At 38.0% G+C, this 18,254-nt stretch overlaps 1 protein-coding gene across 3 annotated transcripts; it reads left to right on the forward strand.

The window, feature by feature from the left end:
• Window positions 1-915: 915 nt before the first annotated feature.
• On the forward strand, window positions 916-4,480 carry LOC115744034. 3 transcript variants are annotated; one of them, XM_030679112.2, is made up of 4 exons: window positions 916-1,188; window positions 2,913-3,149; window positions 3,249-3,251; window positions 4,240-4,480. In XM_030679112.2, exons 1-4 carry the CDS (start codon window positions 1,171-1,173, stop codon window positions 4,285-4,287), a joined length of 306 nt encoding a protein of 101 aa, XP_030534972.1. In that variant the 5' UTR covers window positions 916-1,170; the 3' UTR covers window positions 4,288-4,480. The 3 variants fall into 3 exon arrangements, with proteins under 3 accessions (XP_030534972.1, XP_030534974.1, XP_030534975.1); XM_030679114.2 differs by having other exon boundaries at window positions 920-1,188; window positions 2,916-3,149; XM_030679115.2 differs by lacking the exon at window positions 3,249-3,251 and having other exon boundaries at window positions 924-1,188.
• Window positions 4,481-18,254: the final 13,774 nt, after the last annotated feature.

The following is an 18,254-nucleotide window of genomic DNA, read 5'->3' on the forward strand; positions in this document are numbered from 1 at the left end:
ATTTTTTTCTACATAAGTGAAGTGAAATATCCCCCAACTAAAATTGCTTATGATATCTTCATTGCTATATTTGCTAGCATTGGTATGTGCATTGTGTGCAAAATCTATGAAATTACAACTATGTCACGACGCGCATATTAAGATGCTTAAAAAAATAAAATAGATTCACATACACAAGTATGTGGGGACTTTATAAATTGTCATGTCTCTAAAAAGAAAAATTCAATAACAAATCCCTCCGCTTTTATTTTTACAAAAATAAAAATAAAATAAAGCATAAGTGTTCCTCCAAGCTCGCCCTCATCAACATATCCAATTGAAATTGCTCCACACCACATCACTTATCCTAAGTGGAACTTTCTTTGAGATAATTCACAAGTGTATCTCAACAATCTCTCTCTCACGTGTGAGTCATGGACTAATTTGGATATATTAACTGTTTTACATCACACTATTTAGCCGATGTAAGACTTTATCTAACGCAACTCACATATCATCTTAACAAATATTACTAACCTATAAACAACACGACGCATCATTTATGAATAGGTCTAATCGCGCTTCTCTTCGAATGTAGGCAAATCGATTCACTCACACAATTGATATTGCACTCGGGCTCGAATTTGGGCCCGTCGAAAGACAAACAAGAGCCACGAGAGCCAACAACAATACTTGGGTGGCCTTGAATCCCAAACTCAAATGACTTTTTTATTTCTTTGGTCAGCAAAATCAAATAATTTTGTTTATGCCGGATTTACCAAAATTCGAAATGAATTTTGTTTTTACGTTAAGAAAAATCACGTGTTTTGGGCAAATGATTGAGACAGCGCAAAAGCGAACTCTAAATTTACCGAAGTGAAATCGGGACGTAAACCGTGTTGTGTATAAAGATGTCAGGCTCGAATCCTCATCGTTCTGTCTGTCGTTCTTTCCTCGCTGTATCATCTCTCATCACCATCACCGAACCAGACCAGACACACCCAACACTTCCTTCACTCGCCTGTTCATCTCTCTCTCTCTCTGTTCGAGAGACCACGTGAAAGGAAGATAACCCACATAGACTGGCTCTCGCTTTCGTTTCTTGCAATCTCTACCGCAGAACCCATCGAAGGCCTCCTCCCTTTCGCTTTCTCTCGTAGCTCTTTCGCCTCTTTCAGACCCATCGATTCAATGGAATATCGCAAGGAGGTACTCTCTCTCTCTCTCTCTCTCTCTCTCTCTCTCTCTCTCTCTCTGTTCTGGTTGCTGCTGTCCTGTTTTTAGCTACTGCTGTGAGAGCTGAGCTCTGTCCAAGACGTTCCGTGTCATGTATTTTCTTGAAAAATCTCCTTTTTTCTCCTTTCATCTATCTGACCTCTGGGCGAGTTATGAACATGTGGGGGTTTCGGAGACTTTGGAAATCACTTCTTTTGGGAGATTGCACGAAACCCATTTGAATGTTGACGACCGTCTTGAACTGAAGCTCATGATATTCCTCAGTTTCCCATAATTTTTTGGTAATTGGCTGTGACGAACTGAGGGTGTGTTGTTCCCTTACTGTTCCTCGTTTCTTCAATCGAATAACAAGACATGCACGAATCTGCTGCCCGCTAAAAGTAAAGTAGGAGTGATTTTATGAATGAATTTAGGCGGAAATCGTTCAATTGCAAGATCATTCTGCTCAGATTTTCTTTCCTAAAGCATAAAGAAATTGATAACAATTGCTGATATTGAACTTGTCCAGCCATTTTCCTGACAGTTACCTGGGCAATCTTCCTACCAACTTGTCAAAGCTGAGAAATCGTCAAATTTGTCGTCCTCTCTCTTCTGGCATTTCCTGCGTCTACCCGTTCCAATTTCAATTTTGTTTTCTTTCCCATCTTTTTTCCGTCAAGAACATTCTCTGTTTTTTTCCCTGTTTTCGAGTCGTAATTATCATCAGTCAAAGAACCCATGTCATCATTCCAACTCTGATGATTCATACTGTTTAAAGTTTGAAACTTTGAACTGACATTAAATAAGATAGCACTGAGAATATATAATTTTAGTTTCATGCTTCTTTTTAGGACCGGAATGATCGCATCCTCAATAGTCTAAAGAATTGCGATCTGCCATAAGATATTTGTTTTGGGGTTTGTGGCGTTTGTGTCTTGAGGAGGAGCTGAATTGGTCAAATTGCCGTTTTTGTCACGGTGTCGCTGAATTTATCCAATGTCTTGCAATCACTTGACTTTAAGCCAAGATTTAGAGGGAAACTATATGATGAATATAGATATAATTGGCTTCAAGTGTCTGCTTTCTTAATAGGTTCAAAAACTATAGATATATGTGTTTAGATTGGTCTGTGATGTCATGTCGGTCATGTAATTTTTGCATTGCATCCGATAGTTTCTCAGTTTAAACTGCTAGGTTGTTAGGTTTTGCACTAAGCTCAAAATTGCCCAAGTTGACTTTGTTTATTTCGTTGATCCGAACTTGAAACATCATAGCTGGGAACTGAATAGTTCAGCTCAGTTCTCAATCATTCAGGCAACCTGTAATTCTTTAGCTTTTCAGTGATTGACCTATAAAATTAGGAGGCTGCATGACGAAGAGTAACACTATTATCCATTAATCGTCATGAATTATTCACTTCATTCATTCTGCATTGTGGCACTTGTACTGTCATCAGGCATAATCTCAATCCAGAATATATCCATTATACTCTTAATGAAGCCTCCATAGCCATAAACTATGGACTGAGCAATTGATAAGCATGTTTAATCAACAAAATTTCTGACTGCAAATTCTCGAAAAATTCTTTTTAAAGTTTCCACGATGTGAATACAATGAGTTTAATTATTCCTTAAAATCCGTTTGTGGCGCTGCATTTTTATGAATATCTTATGACATTGCTAATTTGCTATTAAGCACTAATGACTTTCGATGAATAGGAGAAGAACACTCCGTGGCTATCAGTCCCGCAATTTGGGGACTGGGACCAGAAGGGGCAGGTTCCTGATTACTCGCTGGACTTCTCAAAAATAAGGGAAACGAGGAAGCAGAATAAGAGGGACGTCTCAAGAGCCAGCATCGGGAACGAAGAGGAGCTCGCTCCTTCGAAGACCGTTGCCACGACCGCCACCCCCGGCGACGGCCACCACTACCACGAGAGTCACGACTCGCCCCCGGTAAGATAGTAATCCATATATTTCTCCTTTTTTAGGCGACATTCCAGTTCAGAAATTGCATGGCCATTAGTGTTGTTTTGATGCATAATTGACTTAAAGATGGTGGGTTGAGGAAGCTATTGAGTAGGACCAACCACTCAATATCTTATAAGGTGGATTTTTTTTTATTTTTTATTTTTATTTTTTTATGAGTGGACACAATAGCTAATAGCATAGGATCAATCAAATCACATGAAGAATGGAGTATTTTAAGGAACATCATACTTTTTTGGGGATATTTTAATGCGCCCTTTCTAGTGAATTTGAGCTGTATTTGTAAAGATCTAAGTTTTTAATGTAAATCGCTAGGCAGAGATTATTCCTCTTCTTCATTAGTTTATCTTTTTTCTAGTTCCTTGATGCTCTCTAACCGAATAGGTACATTCTCTTTTGAAAAAGCAACCATAGTACGAAGCTAAGCGCCGAACTACAATATTAATCAATGTTCAATGCCGGTGGTTTGATGTGTTGTCTTAGAAATATACATCGTTGAAAAGGGGGAACAGAATGTGTACATGCTGCATTCCTCAATTATGTAAATTTCTGGAGATGACAATTGTTATGCATGTTTTTGCAAGAAAATTTTTAAGTCAACCAAAGGGTGCCCTCTAGCGAGGCAAAGATAATCTGCAATAAAATTTTCCACTAATTAATGTTTGACGGGTGATGCTTGTGCTTCCATATACGTGCATATATCTCAAGAGTCATGGATGAAGATGAACTAGATAGGAAAAAGCGGGCCCTAGAAGATAAATGCCTGTGCAATTTTGGATAGATCTCTTAATCATGTGGCTCGACTCAACAGAGACGTGTTCTTGGAGGGTAACCACAAAAGGGAAAAACCCCGCGGGGTCATAGCATAACTGTACTCAGGCCGAAGGCCACATCCAAGCGAGGCTAGATGCTTTTCTTGTATATTATTAGGGCGCCTCATGTGTTGTGGCACATTAAAAGCGACGATTTCATCATTCTTATTTGATCTATGGATGACGATGATGATTATTGCTTTAGTTTTGTGGGTCATAGGTTAATTGTTTGCTCTCTTTGACAGACGAGGAGGAGCGTTCTCAGCTGCTTCAGCTGTTGTGTAAAGGCTTGAGATTGGCGTTTCTTGAGAAGAGTTTCTTTTCCGTGAATGATGTTCTGGGATGTGCTGGTCCCCATGCACGTGTGCATTGTTATTGCTTTCAGACAGATATGGCTTCTGTACTTGAAATTTGATGGTGATGGTTGTTTTCTGCCTAGTCTCCCGGTCCCCGATAATTTTTTGGTAAGTGAACATTAAATGTGCGTTGAGCCGGCCCGATCGGTTAGGGCGATACTTTCGTAAAGAGTATTTGGTACCTGTCCTGCCGGCGCGGGGTTAGAACCACATTAAAAATTTGGACTCTGAAAGGTGACATTTGGGGCGTCTATAAATCCAAGTTCGTATTATCTTTCTACACCTTCTTGTAATTCGTCCTCATATTCATACATTAGGGTTAGAGATGAAAACCTCTTCTTTTTATGTATTCGAGTTAAATAGGTGTAAATGATAGATTATAATAGTTCTTTTATCACATTTTAAATCGGGAGGCGCTATTTCTACCCCATAAATGACTAAATCGATTGCCTTTTACCCTAAAAAGACAAAATTGCCCTAAAATTTTCAATTATGATCTAAAGTTATGGTCACCCTCTTCCTTTTTTTTCTATTTTTATTTAGGATAATTACTGTAATTAAGCATTTCACGTGTTTTGCTTTTTAGCATATTAAAGAATAGTGCATATTAGATATTCCTATAATGTTTTACATACTCAATACAAAATTATCTCGTTGATAGTAAGGAAAAAAGACATTCTTGATGTAGTATAAAATCGAAAGTATCTTCTTCATCGTACTTCTCTATTTTTTGCCTATCTTATCTCAAGAGCTCACTTTGTTGGTGAACTTTTTATTAATTTCATTAGTCTAAAATATATGTCAGGTCTCTTCATTTACTATATGAAAGAATTTATTTTTTCTTATTATATTGGCGAGATGTTTTGATTCAAATCATTTGAGACATTAGAGGAATATCTAGGAATACACTAAAATTATTATACATGATGAGGTATTTTGATTTTTTTTTTTTGTGTGAATAGTTCATAGAGGATATTCATTTTTGTTAATCTAAAATGGCATTAAAAAAATCTTACTTTATGCAATGTCTTGATTTAATTAATGGAAAAATAACACATATGGTACTTGAACTTTGACCAAATGTGCAATGTAGTCCCTGAACTTTTAATTTAACCAATACGGTCTTTGAACTTTAACCCAATATGTAATGTAGTCCATAAACTTTTAACTTGACCAATATAGTCTCTGAACTTTTGGAACATGTTCAACTTCGTCCCTAGACTTGAATCAATGGAAGAACTATATTAAATATCTTCATACAGCTCGGGGACTAAGTTGACCATGTTTCAAAAATTCATGGACTATATTGGTCAAATTAAAAGTTCATTGACCACATTGGATATTGAATTAAAGTTCATGGATCATATTGGTCAAATTAAAAGTTTAGGGCCTACATTGCATATTAGGTCAAAGTTTATAGACCATTTATGTCGTTATCCCATAATTAACTTTCATCTACTTAATAATATATCCATAATTTATATCAACAAGATAGAAAGGAACTAGATTTCTCAGAAATTTCTCTTTTTGACAAAACAAATTCTAATGGAAGTAATATCTTACATAAAAAAATTATTGCTTTTAATATATAAGGAAAATCTTCAATAAATAAAAAACTGAATATTTGAAATTCTTAATTATGGTAGGTAGATCCTATGTAGATATAAGAAAACTAATAAAAAGGAAAGTAAATAAATTTGGAACCACAAATTTAAATTGTAATCTAATGATAGAGGCCAATTTTGTATTTTTGATGAAAATTGAGTGGATTTAATCATATAGGGAGTGGAAATAGCGCCGCGCTTTTAAATTCATTATACATATAGTCCTTAGTACAATTCTTTCTCACAACTTGTTTACTCAAAAAATAGCCGGGTTGCCGATATAGATAATCACGTGACTAATGCATGAACATTATTATGCACGTGACATATAGCTGACGATTAGAAAGATCGGTATCGATACTAGCAATCGGTATGGACATATTGATCATACACGCTTACATTGGCGACACAAGTCGACGGAAATTAATCATCAGTTGTCGACATACCATGACGAATATCTGATGGTTATCGACATGGCCGTCGATGAGCAAGCGATAGTTGATAGAATGAGGAACGCAGAGATACGGTCACAAGCTCAGAATTACGAAGGAACAAAGCAATCGGGATGGTGAGGCAAATTGACAAGTGTTTATTACAAGTTCCAGACGATCGAAGTGGGTGAAATCGTGAAACAACCACTGAGATATGCAATCGCTAGAAACTGGCAGAAAGTGGACCGTTATAAATACCATCAATAGTCCCACGAGAGAGTTTTGGCGCAAATCAAACACGCAAGTCAAACAAATTAAATTTCGGCGTTCATTTTGTCCTGGATATTGCGCCATCGATTAAATTTTGGTGTAACATCTTAACGTTCTCAAGCTTTGCCGTCGATTAAATTCGACATACTTTGTTTATGTCAGTCCTGCCTTGAAGTCTGTATGTTCCAGGCCATGTCGTTGATCAAAACTTTTCAGCTCGATCTGTGCCCCGTACAATCTTATCGAAGTTCAAGTTGTTGATTCCCTTGTTTGCCTAGGTATTTTCAGTTTGGAGCAGCCACATGATTTGTTTCCCTTTAAGTGAAAGCTGCAGAACAACTGTCGGTGAAAGATGGAGAAATCCCGGCAAAACACAACTCAATTATAACTATAAATTTAATTAGAACCCCTCGCGTGATCAAAAAATTTCAGCATTTATAACAGCATTAATCTTTTTATTTTTTTATAAATTTGCATGCCGATTTTTATTTTTTCTAAATCAGAGGAAGAAATGTACTAATGTACCGATGTGTACCATGCATCTGAATTGGAGAAATCATTGTTCATTTCATCATCTCACTTTAAGGGTGGCAAAAACAGAAGTCGATCTCCCATGCGATTATCGTAGAACGAAAAGACCTCGAAACTGCAGAAATCGACAAACCAATCGGTGAAATGTGCAAACTTTGAGCTCAAGATTCTAGCGAATCCAGTTGCTCTGGAGTCTAGACCTTCGGCGAAGGCAAACCGAGAAATTCCAGGCAGAAAAGAGAAGTGGGGTTAATAATTAAGGTTAATACTACGAAAAATTCCAAACTGATATATCTATGACAAATTTATTTCGAAATTATTTTTTTGACCATAAAAAGGCCAAACTGACACACTCTCGACAAATTTACCCCAAACTAGTACACATTTGACAAATTTACCATTTATTAGGTTTTCGTTAAATTTTATCATTAAATTACTGAATTGGATGATACATGCCAATTGCTGAGTGTATACATTTAGGGTTTTTACCCTCTGTTTGTCATAGATGTATCAATTTGGGATTTTTCGTGGCATTAATTCAATTTAACGGAAACTAACGAATGGTAAATCCATCACATATGTACCAGTTTGGTGTTTTTGGTGATAAAAAAAAATTAGTCTGGTGAATTTGTCACGGATGTATCGGTTTGAGATAAATTTGTCATAAATGTATCAGTTTGGGGTAAATTTATTACAATTATACCAGTTTGAAATTTTTTGTTGTCAAAAAAATTACTTGAGATAAATTTGTTACATGTGTACCAGTTTGGGGTTTTTTATGGTATTAACCTTAATAATATCAAATAATTGATAAAATGGTTAAAAAGGTCTTCTTTTATCGTAAAATTTCCCAAATGCCGCGGATGATCAGAAGGCCGGGAATCCGGCGAAAACATTGGAGACGTTCTTCTTTGTGGAGAGAGAGAGAGAGAGCCGCGGATGATCGGAAGGCCGGGAATCCGGCGAAAACACCGGAGACGTTCTTCTTTGTGGAGAGAGAGAGAGAGAGAATATGCTAATTCCTCCGGAGAAAAAAAAAACCATAATCAATGACGGCCATGGAGTTTTGCTTGGCGTCGCTGGGAGAGAAAAAAAGATATTTGGGCTCTTTTTATTTCACCCGAAATAACTTCCACAAGAATATTATCTGGATGTTTCGGTTGGTTTACCGAAGATATACTAGTCAAGCAAAATATTTCTCACCAACGGAAAAAACACTTTCAAAAGTGAAGACGATGATTTCCCATTTTGAAAAAGAGAATATCATTTTTCCTCCATGCACTCTTTCACTTGTTTTTTTTATCTTTCTTGCCTTTTTTTCTTTATTCTTATTACTATTTATGAATTTTTCTATAAAATATTTTACTTTTTTATTTTTTTCCTTTTATTTCTTTCTATAATTGTTGCCGACCGCTACAACAGCCAGCGATCGGCCACAACCAATCACCCAAGGCCGACAAGGCTCAAGCTTGACCTCGCCGGATGGCAGTGAGGCTCATCCCTCGCTTTTGGCCGATCATCAACCGTCGCCATGGTCGGCGATCTGCAGTAGAAGAAAGGAAAAAAAAAAAGAAGAAAGAAAAAAGTTATTAAGAATAAAAATTTGTTGAGAAAATTTTAAATTTTTGTAAAAGAATTAAAAAGAAAAGGATGGTGAAGGAGTGCGGGGAGAAAAGACGAGGGAAAATGATTTCCTCTCTTCCAAAATAAGGAAATCATTGTTTCCACTTTTAAAGGTGTTTTTCTCATAAGTGAAAAATGTTTTCTTGAATAACTTATTTTCCGTGAACCAAATGCTAAAAAATGAAAAAAAATATTATTTTTGAAAGTTATTTTTCATAAAACAAATGGAACCTTAAGATTTCGTGGATTTCTTAACAGAGCGAGCGAGAGAGACTCCAGCCGCTCGGATTGAGATATGAGCGTGTGCAACTATTTCTAGAAATCCTTTTCTTTTTTCTCATTTTCCATGTATTTTATCTCTCCGTTGCCTCTAAAATGCTAAAACTTTTCTCTTCGTACTTTCATGCGTTTGTTTTGCGAAAAACAAATGATTTAGAAAATATTTTTATAAATACAATCGTTTGTATTATCGACAATAAAAAAATGTACTTTCATCGGTTAATTTATTCTTCTTCTTTTTTGTGAAATAAGCGGAGGGTAATATTTGCAATAGGCGTTGCGGGGTGACTTAACCGGTGGCACGTGTGTGGTGGCTAGCACATGTTGCTCCCAGGGTTTACCCCCCGGCTGCCGGCCGTGCGGGGGTTCTCTGTGTCACCAAAAAAATATATATATCTGCAAGCAAGAAAGGAAAAAGAGAGACCAAATTTCCGTGGGTTTTTTCTTCTTTTCATACCGGTGGGCCTCTTTATTTTCAAGTTCAATTTATTTCTCATCCGAATGGGCCAGTTTGGAGTTAGGGCAAACACCTCATCGTAACATGAGGTGTGATCTCCTCATTTATTTTTATTGGTTATTTACGATTGCTTTACTACGTTTTATTAGAAATTCACTAGTAAAATTCAGGTGTCAATGACTCCCGCAAAAGCCAATGCCTCTTTCAAAATGTCCAACACATATTTTGATCATTTTTAGGTGTCAACAAATACGTATCTCAATTAAATAAACCTTGCGTTGCATTTAGTTCAACGAAATAGAATAGAGAAATAAATCTGATATTTACGTTGCAAATAACAACTAAAGGAAAATTCCAAAAAATGGCCTCAAGTGCTCTCATTTTCTCAAATAAGGGTTTTGAGTTACTTTAGTTAAGGGCATTTTGGTAATTTAATATTTTATTTTATTTTTTATTTTTAAGATATTTTTTAAAAAATAGAAAAAAAAGTTAAGATAGGTGGGAGGCCGCCTCCCCACCATTGGTGGGGTGGCGGCTATGGTCGTCGGGGTCACCGGCTCCTCGATGAGGACTTGCCGAGCCGGGAGAGGGCTACAACCCTCGGCCAAGACCAGAGCGAGGTGGGTCGCGCCATGTACCCATTCCAATCTCGGCCGATAGCCGTAGCCTCTCCTAGCTCGGGCAAGGGCTAGCAAGCCCTCACCTACTAGTTAGAGGGGTCGTTGGCCCTCGTCGAGGCGCTTGGGACCCCGACGACCATAGCCACCACCCCACCGGTGGTGGGAGGTCACTCCTACCCCCGTGTTTTTTCTTTGTTTTTTTAAACTTTCTATTTTTATTTTTTGTTTTAATTTAATTTAACAAAAAATTATATTAAAATTATCTTTTTACAAAAATGCCCTCGATCGGCCAAAAATTATTTGAAACAACCATAGCTACTTTAAGTCATTCTTTGAAGCAATAATGGCACTCCGCACCCTTATTTAAAATAAAGTCTATTTCATGCCCTTATTTAAGAAAATAAGAGCATTTGGGGGCACTTTTTTGAAAATTTCCCTAACAACTAATGATTTTTAGTGTATTTGACCATATAGCGTACTGATTATAAATTATTAACCACAAATTTTACTTATTAAATAGTATCCATTACTCTAACAAAAAAAAAATTATCCATCAAGCAATTCTACAATATTTAATTATTAACATATAATTTTAAATTAATCACATAGTTAGTAAGTTATAATATTGAGAATACTCATTGAATTGGAATAAGCATATATTAGTCATACTATATATTATTGGCTATGGCTTACTAACTACATGATTAATTTACTTGTAATAGAATATCGCGCCAATCATCACTTATTAATTACCTATAGTAAGAAGTGGAACAATCATGATACCTCCCCCTTTGAGCGGTGTAAAGGCCCATTCCATTCCGTTCGCAAGAACCAAACAATTGAATGCTCTCTTCCCCAAACCCAACATAGCATTGTTTTGTATTGGTTGGGCCAATTCTTTGTATTAATGGGCTTGACGAGGCCCACTTCCTCTCTTCTCCCTATAAACATGTTGGGCCGATCCACTACCTCCTGATAATTATCACAAGTTGGGCCCAATAGCTAGAGAAGTATTAGACCAAAGTCAAATGCCAATGCTAAAAGCAAAAAAAATGAGAAGCCAAAACATGAAAGGGGAGCATTTCATATGTCCGTCGCACGGCCGATCAATCACGTACTCCGAGTGATGTGTACCTCATTTTGTTCGTCGTTTGAGTTTCGAGATCGCGAAAATTTTGACCGACTGATCGCACCACGCGATATCGTGGCTACATGAAATGCTTTGCTGACGATAGAGGCTGTTTGAAGCATGAGGCGATGAGATGCGACGCGACGAGATTTGTGGGGTTGGCTTTCGGTTCTTGGCAAATAGCGTGTGTCGGCTTTAATTTGGGTAGTGCAGATATTTGCTTTTGATACCATGTAGGAGTTAGTACTGTAGTACAGAATGCGATTGAATAGTCCTTGTCTTCCCTGTATTGCTGGTCCCGCCCATATTCCTTTCACGTTGAAAACATCTTCCTCCCCATTTTCCACAAAACCTCACTTTTCGGCGTTAGCCTTGTGTTAAACTGCAGATCTCGGGTTCTACTTGCATAAACGAGAACTGAATTAGACTCCATTGCAAAGTGAGAGAGTCCGAAAGGAAGCATACATTCATGTTGTTTTCGCTGAGTGTCAACAGCACAAGCAAATCGGGACCACAATATGTCGTGTTCATTCACGGAATCTCGAGGTCGAATTGGGTCCAGACTAGGTCGTGAATAGAATCGTTCGTTGAATCAGGTCTCGACTAACCGCACGACCGTGGCTCGTCATCGTCCTGCTATGTTAGGTTGTCATCGTCGAGGTCCCTTGCAAGCTGCTCGCAAAAATCCCCAGGTTCCTCTCGAGCATCAAGCGACTATTATCGAGCGTCGCGCAAGATTGATGAATTTTGAATGTGATCGATCGATTTTGAGATTTGAATTAGGCTTTTTGGAGTCAAGGCAAACACCTCATCGTAAAATGAGGTGTGATCTCCTTATTTATTTTTATTGGTTATTTACGATTGTTTTATTACGTTTTATTAGAAATTCACTAGTAAAATTCAAGTGTCAATGACTCCCGCAAAAGCCAATGCCTCTTTCAAAATGTCCAATACACATTTTGATCATTTTTTGGTATCAACAGATACATATCTCGATTAAATAAACCTTGCGTTGCATTTAGTTCGACGAAATAGAATAGAGAAATAAATCTGATATCTATGTTTGGTTAACTCTGAGAGCGGAATGGGAATTCTTATGTTTGGTTTTACGAAAACATCAAACATATTATGTGATTCTAATTGAATACGGATTTTATTAAATATAGTTTTTATCTATATGAATGTGTACAATAAAAAATAATCTTTATACTTGAATATTATCCCAATGTCATTTCTAGATCTATTTTAGATGTCTAAATTATTTAAATAGTCAGACTATTCAACTCCAATTTATTAACTAAAATCTAACTAGCAAAATACCTTATAATAAGTTTTTCAATGCAAATAATAACTACGGGAAAATTCCAAAAAATGAACTCAAGTGCCCTCATTTTTTCAAATAAGGGTTTGAGTTACTTTAGTTAAGGGCATTTTGGTAATTTAATATTTTATTTTATTTTTTCTTTTTCTATTTTTTTAAATATTTTAAAAATTTTGAAAAAAAAAAAAACAAATAACATAGGCGGGAGGCCGCCTCCCCACCATCGGTGGGGCGGTGGCTATGGCCGTTGGGGTCGCCGACGCCTCGGTGAGGGCCTGCCGAGCTAGGAGAGGGCCGCGATCCTCCGCCGGATCTTGGCAAGGGTCGACGGCCCTCTTCCAAATACGGGCGAGGGTCGGTGACCCTCGCCCGAGACCGGACCGAGGTGGGTCACGCCATCTACCCATTCCGATCTCGGCCGATGGCCGTGGCCTCTCCCGGCTCGGGCGAGGGCCAGCAAGCCCTCACCCGCGGGTCGGAGGGGTTGTCGGCCCTCGCCGACGCACCTAGGACCTTAACGCCCACACCACCCCACCGGTGGCGGGAGGTCGATCCTCCCCCCGTGTTCTTTCTTTCTTTTTTTAAACTTTCTATTTTTATTTTTGTTTTAATTTAATTTAACTCAAAAATTATATTAAAATTATATTTTTACAAAAATGCCCTTAATCGGTTGAAAAATTTGGCCGACTGGAGAGGTCAAGCCCTTATTTGAAACAACTATAGCCACTTTAAGCCATTCTTTGAGACAATAATGGCACTTCGTGCCCTTATTTGAAACAAAATCCATTTCATGCTATTATTTGAGAAAATAAGAGCATTTGGGAGCACTTTTTTGAAATTTTCCATAACAACTAACGATTTTTAGTGCATTTGACCATATAGCCTACTAATTATAATTTATTAACCACAATTTTTACTTATTAAATAGCATCCATTACTCTGAAAAAAAAAATATCCATCACGCAACTCTACAAAATTTAATTCGTAACATATAATTTTAAATTAATCATATAGTTAGTAAGCCATAATATTGAGAATACTCATTGAATTGGAATAAGTACCCTGTGAGCGGTGGAAAGGCCCATTCCATTCTGTTCTCAAGAACCAAACATTTGAATGCCGTCTTCCCCACATCCAACACAGCATTGTTTTGTATTGGTTGGGCCAACTCTTTGTAGTCATGGGCTTGCCGAGGCCCACTTCTGCTCCGTTTGTTTCGTGGAAAATATGACCTTTCCGGAAAATATTTTTCGGGAAGTCATTTTCCAGGAAAATGACTTCTTTTTCCGATGTTTGGCAAAAACTTGAAAAAGTTTCGGAAAATATTTTCCGCCGTTTGGTAAGGAAAATTCTTTTTATTTTAAGTTTGGAGACTTGATTATATTAATTTTTTAATTAATACCATTCCGGTACCAATTTCATGAAAAAGCAATTTCGATGAATTCTGACTTGAAGTTCCAAGGTGCAATTTTTTGGATTTTCTTTTTATGATTTTTTTTTATATTTTGAAATTAAAAAATAAAGGAAAATTAAAGTGAATTGGTTCAAGATTACCTTTCCAAATTTGAAACAGTATCAAATCGATTCGATCCTACTTGCGGATAGGGTCGGCGATGGTGCGAACGGCGGTGTCTCAAGCGAAGGAGTCTCACGATTCACGGTGAGTTCTGGGGATGCTTCGGCAATCTCAAATCAAAATCAATTCCGTATGTCAACTTATTGTGCCCATGGAAATTGCCACCTTGCAAGGCGGGGGACTCGCAACCGTGCTCTCTATTGTGGCCGTGAAGTCTTCAATGAATTTCTGTGGCCTCAAAAGTCTCCCGTGATCAGAATCTGCGGGACGAGTCGCCTGGTTGTCGTCATTGCTTAGTAAGGGAGCTCATGCGTGATCGCTATGAATCGTTTTCTCGGCGAATGTTCACCATCGGGGCAAACTTGTGAAAATAGAGAGAATCAAGCTTCGCCCGGCCGTTAGTAAAAGCGCGAGAGCATAGGGAGAGAGATGCGCCTCTGATTTTTGTGTAAACAAATGAAGGTGGTCCCCATCGACTACGCCGCGGAGGTCTCGCAGCGCCTCTTGGAGACCACCCTTGGCGGCGACTCGGAATCGACCTTCGAAGGCCTCATCAACCCACTCGTCGACGTCAACTACGTCGGGGTGGTGAGCCTCAAGACCGGAAGGTCGACGTCATCCTGTGCGGCGAGTCCACCGCCGAGCTCTGCATGGAGCACGAGAAGTTCGGGACGGACGTCACAACTTTGTTCCTCACTATAGCTTTCTTTGCTCGAGGCCGGAGCCACTGGCTGCGGCCGTGGCCGGCAACCAGCCGAGGAAAAAGAAGGAATACTAAAAAAAAAAAAAAAAAGGAAAAAAAAGACAAAATAAGAAAAAAAAATAAAGAAAGTAATTAAAAAATAGATTTTATCAGAAAAATAAAAAATAAATTTTTTGAATTTTGAAAAAATAAATAAAAAACGAAAAGAAAGAAAAAAAATAATTAAAAATAAAAAATAGTTGAGAGAGAGGAGGAATGAAAAGTGTGGAAAATGTTTTCCTCTTCTCAAAATGAGGAAATCATTTTCTTTAGTTTTAGAAGGTTTTTTTTGTTGACCGGAAAATATTTTCCGTTGACCACTCATTTTTTGCACCCCAAACACCAGAAATTGAGGAAAATGTTTTCCGGAAAAATATTTTCCGTGAAACAAACGGAGCCTTCCTCTCTTCTCCCTATAAACATGTTGGGCCGATCCACTACCTCCTGATAATCATCAAAAGTTGGGCCCAATAGCTAGAGAAGTAGATAAGGGAAAAATTATTAGACCAAAGTCAAATGTCAATGCTAAAAGCAAAAAAATTAGAAGCCAAAACACGAAAGGGGAGCATTTCTTATGTCCGTCGCACGGCCGATCAATCACGTACTCCGAGTGATGCGTACCTCATTTTGTTCGTCGCTTGAGTTTCGAGATCGCGAAAATTTTGTCCAACTGATCGCACCACGCGATACTGTGGCTACATGAAATACTTTGTTGACGATAGAGGCTGTTCGAAGCACAAGGCGATGAGATGCGACGAGATTTGTGGGGTTGGCTTTCGGTCCTTGACAAATAGCTTGTGTCGGCTTTAATTTGGGTAGTGCAGATATTTGCTTTTGATATCATGCAGGAGTTAGTACTGTAGTACTTAATGCGATTGAATAGTCCTTGTCTTCCCTGTATTGCTGATCCCGCCCATATTCCTTCCACGTTGAAAACACCTTCCTCCCCATTTTCCACGAAACCTCACTTTTCGGCACATTAGCCTTGTGTTAAACTACAGATCTCGGGTTCTACTTGCATATACGAGAACTGAATTAGACTCCATTGCAAAGTGAGAGGGTCCGAAAGAAAGCATACATTCATGTTTTTTTTGGCTGAGTGTCAACAGCACAAGCAAATCGGGACCACAATATGTCGTGTTCATTCACGGAATCTCGAGGTCGAATTGGGTCCAGACTAGGTCGTGAATAGAATCGTTCGTCGAATCAGGTCTCGACTAACCGCACGACCGTGGCTCGTCATCGTCCTGCTATGTTAGGTTGTCATCGTCGAGGTCCCTTGCAAGCTGCTCGCAAAAATCCCCAGGTTCCTCTCGAGCATCAAGCGACTATTATCGAGCGTCGCGCAAGATTGATGAATTTTGAATGTGATCGATCGATTTTGAGATTTGAATTAGGCTTTTTGGAGTCAAGGCAAACACCTCATCGTAAAATGAGGTGTGATCTCCTTATTTATTTTTATTGGTTATTTACGATTGTTTTATTACGTTTTATTAGAAATTCACTAGTAAAATTCAAGTGTCAATGACTCCCGCAAAAGCCAATGCCTCTTTCAAAATGTCCAATACACATTTTGATCATTTTTTGGTATCAACAGATACATATCTCGATTAAATAAACCTTGCGTTGCATTTAGTTCGACGAAATAGAATAGAGAAATAAATCTGATATCTATGTTTGGTTAACTCTAAGAGCGGAATGGGAATTCTTATGTTTGGTTTTACGAAAACATCAAACATATTATGTGATTCTAATTGAATACGGATTTTATTAAATATAGTTTTTATCTATATGAATGTGTACAATAAAAAATAATCTTTATACTTGAATATTATCCCAATGTCATTTCTTAGATCTATTTTAGATGTCTAAATTATTTAAATAGTCAGATTATTCAACTCCAATTTATTAACTAAAATCTAACTAGCAAAATACCTTATAATAAGTTTTTCAATGCAAATAATAACTAAGGGAAAATTCCAAAAAATGAACTCAAGTGCCCTCATTTTTTCAAATAAGGGTTTGAGTTACTTTAGTTAAGGGCATTTTGGTAATTTAATATTTTATTTTATTTTTTCTTTTTCTATTTTTTAAATATTTTAAAAATTTTGAAAAAAAAAAAAACAAATAACATAGGCGGGAGGCCGCCTCCCCACCATCGGTGGGGCGGCGGCTATGGCCGTTGGGGTCGCCGACGCCTCGGTGAGGGCCTGCCGAGCTAGGAGAGGGCTGCGATCCTCCGCCGGATCTTGGCAAGGGTCGACGGCCCTCTTCCAAATCTGGGCGAGGGTCGGTGACCCTCGCCCGAGACCGGATTGAGGTGGGTCACGCCATCTACCCATTCCGATCTCGGCCGATGGCCGTGGCCTCTCCCGGCTCGGGCGAGGGCCAGCAAGCCCTCACCTGCCGGGTCGAGGGGTTGTCGACCCTCGCCGACGCACCTAGGACCTTAATGCCCACACCACCCCACCGGTGGCGGGAGGTCAGTCCTCCCCCCGTGTTCTTTCTTTCTTTTTTTAAACTTTCTATTTTTATTTTTGTTTTAATTTAATTTAACTAAAAAATTATATTAAAATTATATTTTTACAAAAATGCCCTTAATCGGTTGAAAAATTTGGCCTACTGGAGAGGTCAAGCCCTTATTTGAAACAACTATAGCCACTTTAAGCCATTCTTTGAGACAATAATGGCACTTCGTGCCCTTATTTGAAACAAAATCCATTTCATGCTATTATTTGAGAAAATAAGAGCATTTGGGAGCACTTTTTTGAAATTTTCCATAACAACTAACGATTTTTAGTGCATTTGACCATATAGCCTACTAATTATAATTTATTAACCACAATTTTTACTTATTAAATAGCATCCATTACTCTGAAAAAAAAAATATCCATCACGCAACTCTACAAAATTTAATTCGTAACATATAATTTTAAATTAATCATATAGTTAGTAAGCCATAATATTGAGAATACTCATTGAATTGGAATAAGTACCCTGTGAGCGGTGGAAAGGCCCATTCCATTCTGTTCTCAAGAACCAAACATTTGAATGCCGTCTTCCCCACAGCCAACACAGCATTGTTTTGTATTGGTTGGGCCAACTCTTTGTAGTCATGGGCTTGCCGAGGCCCACTTCTTCCTCTCTTCTCCCTATAAACATGTTGGGCCGATCCACTACCTCCTGATAATAATCAAAAGTTGGGCCCAATAGCTAGAGAAGTAGATAAGGGAAAAATTATTAGACCAAAGTCAAATGTCAATGCTAAAGGCAAAAAAATTAGAAGCCAAAACACGAAAGGGGAGCATTTCATATGTCCGT

Source organism: Rhodamnia argentea, chromosome 11, assembly GCF_020921035.1.
Source record: "Rhodamnia argentea isolate NSW1041297 chromosome 11, ASM2092103v1, whole genome shotgun sequence".
Taxonomy (NCBI): Eukaryota; Viridiplantae; Streptophyta; class Magnoliopsida; order Myrtales; family Myrtaceae; genus Rhodamnia; species Rhodamnia argentea.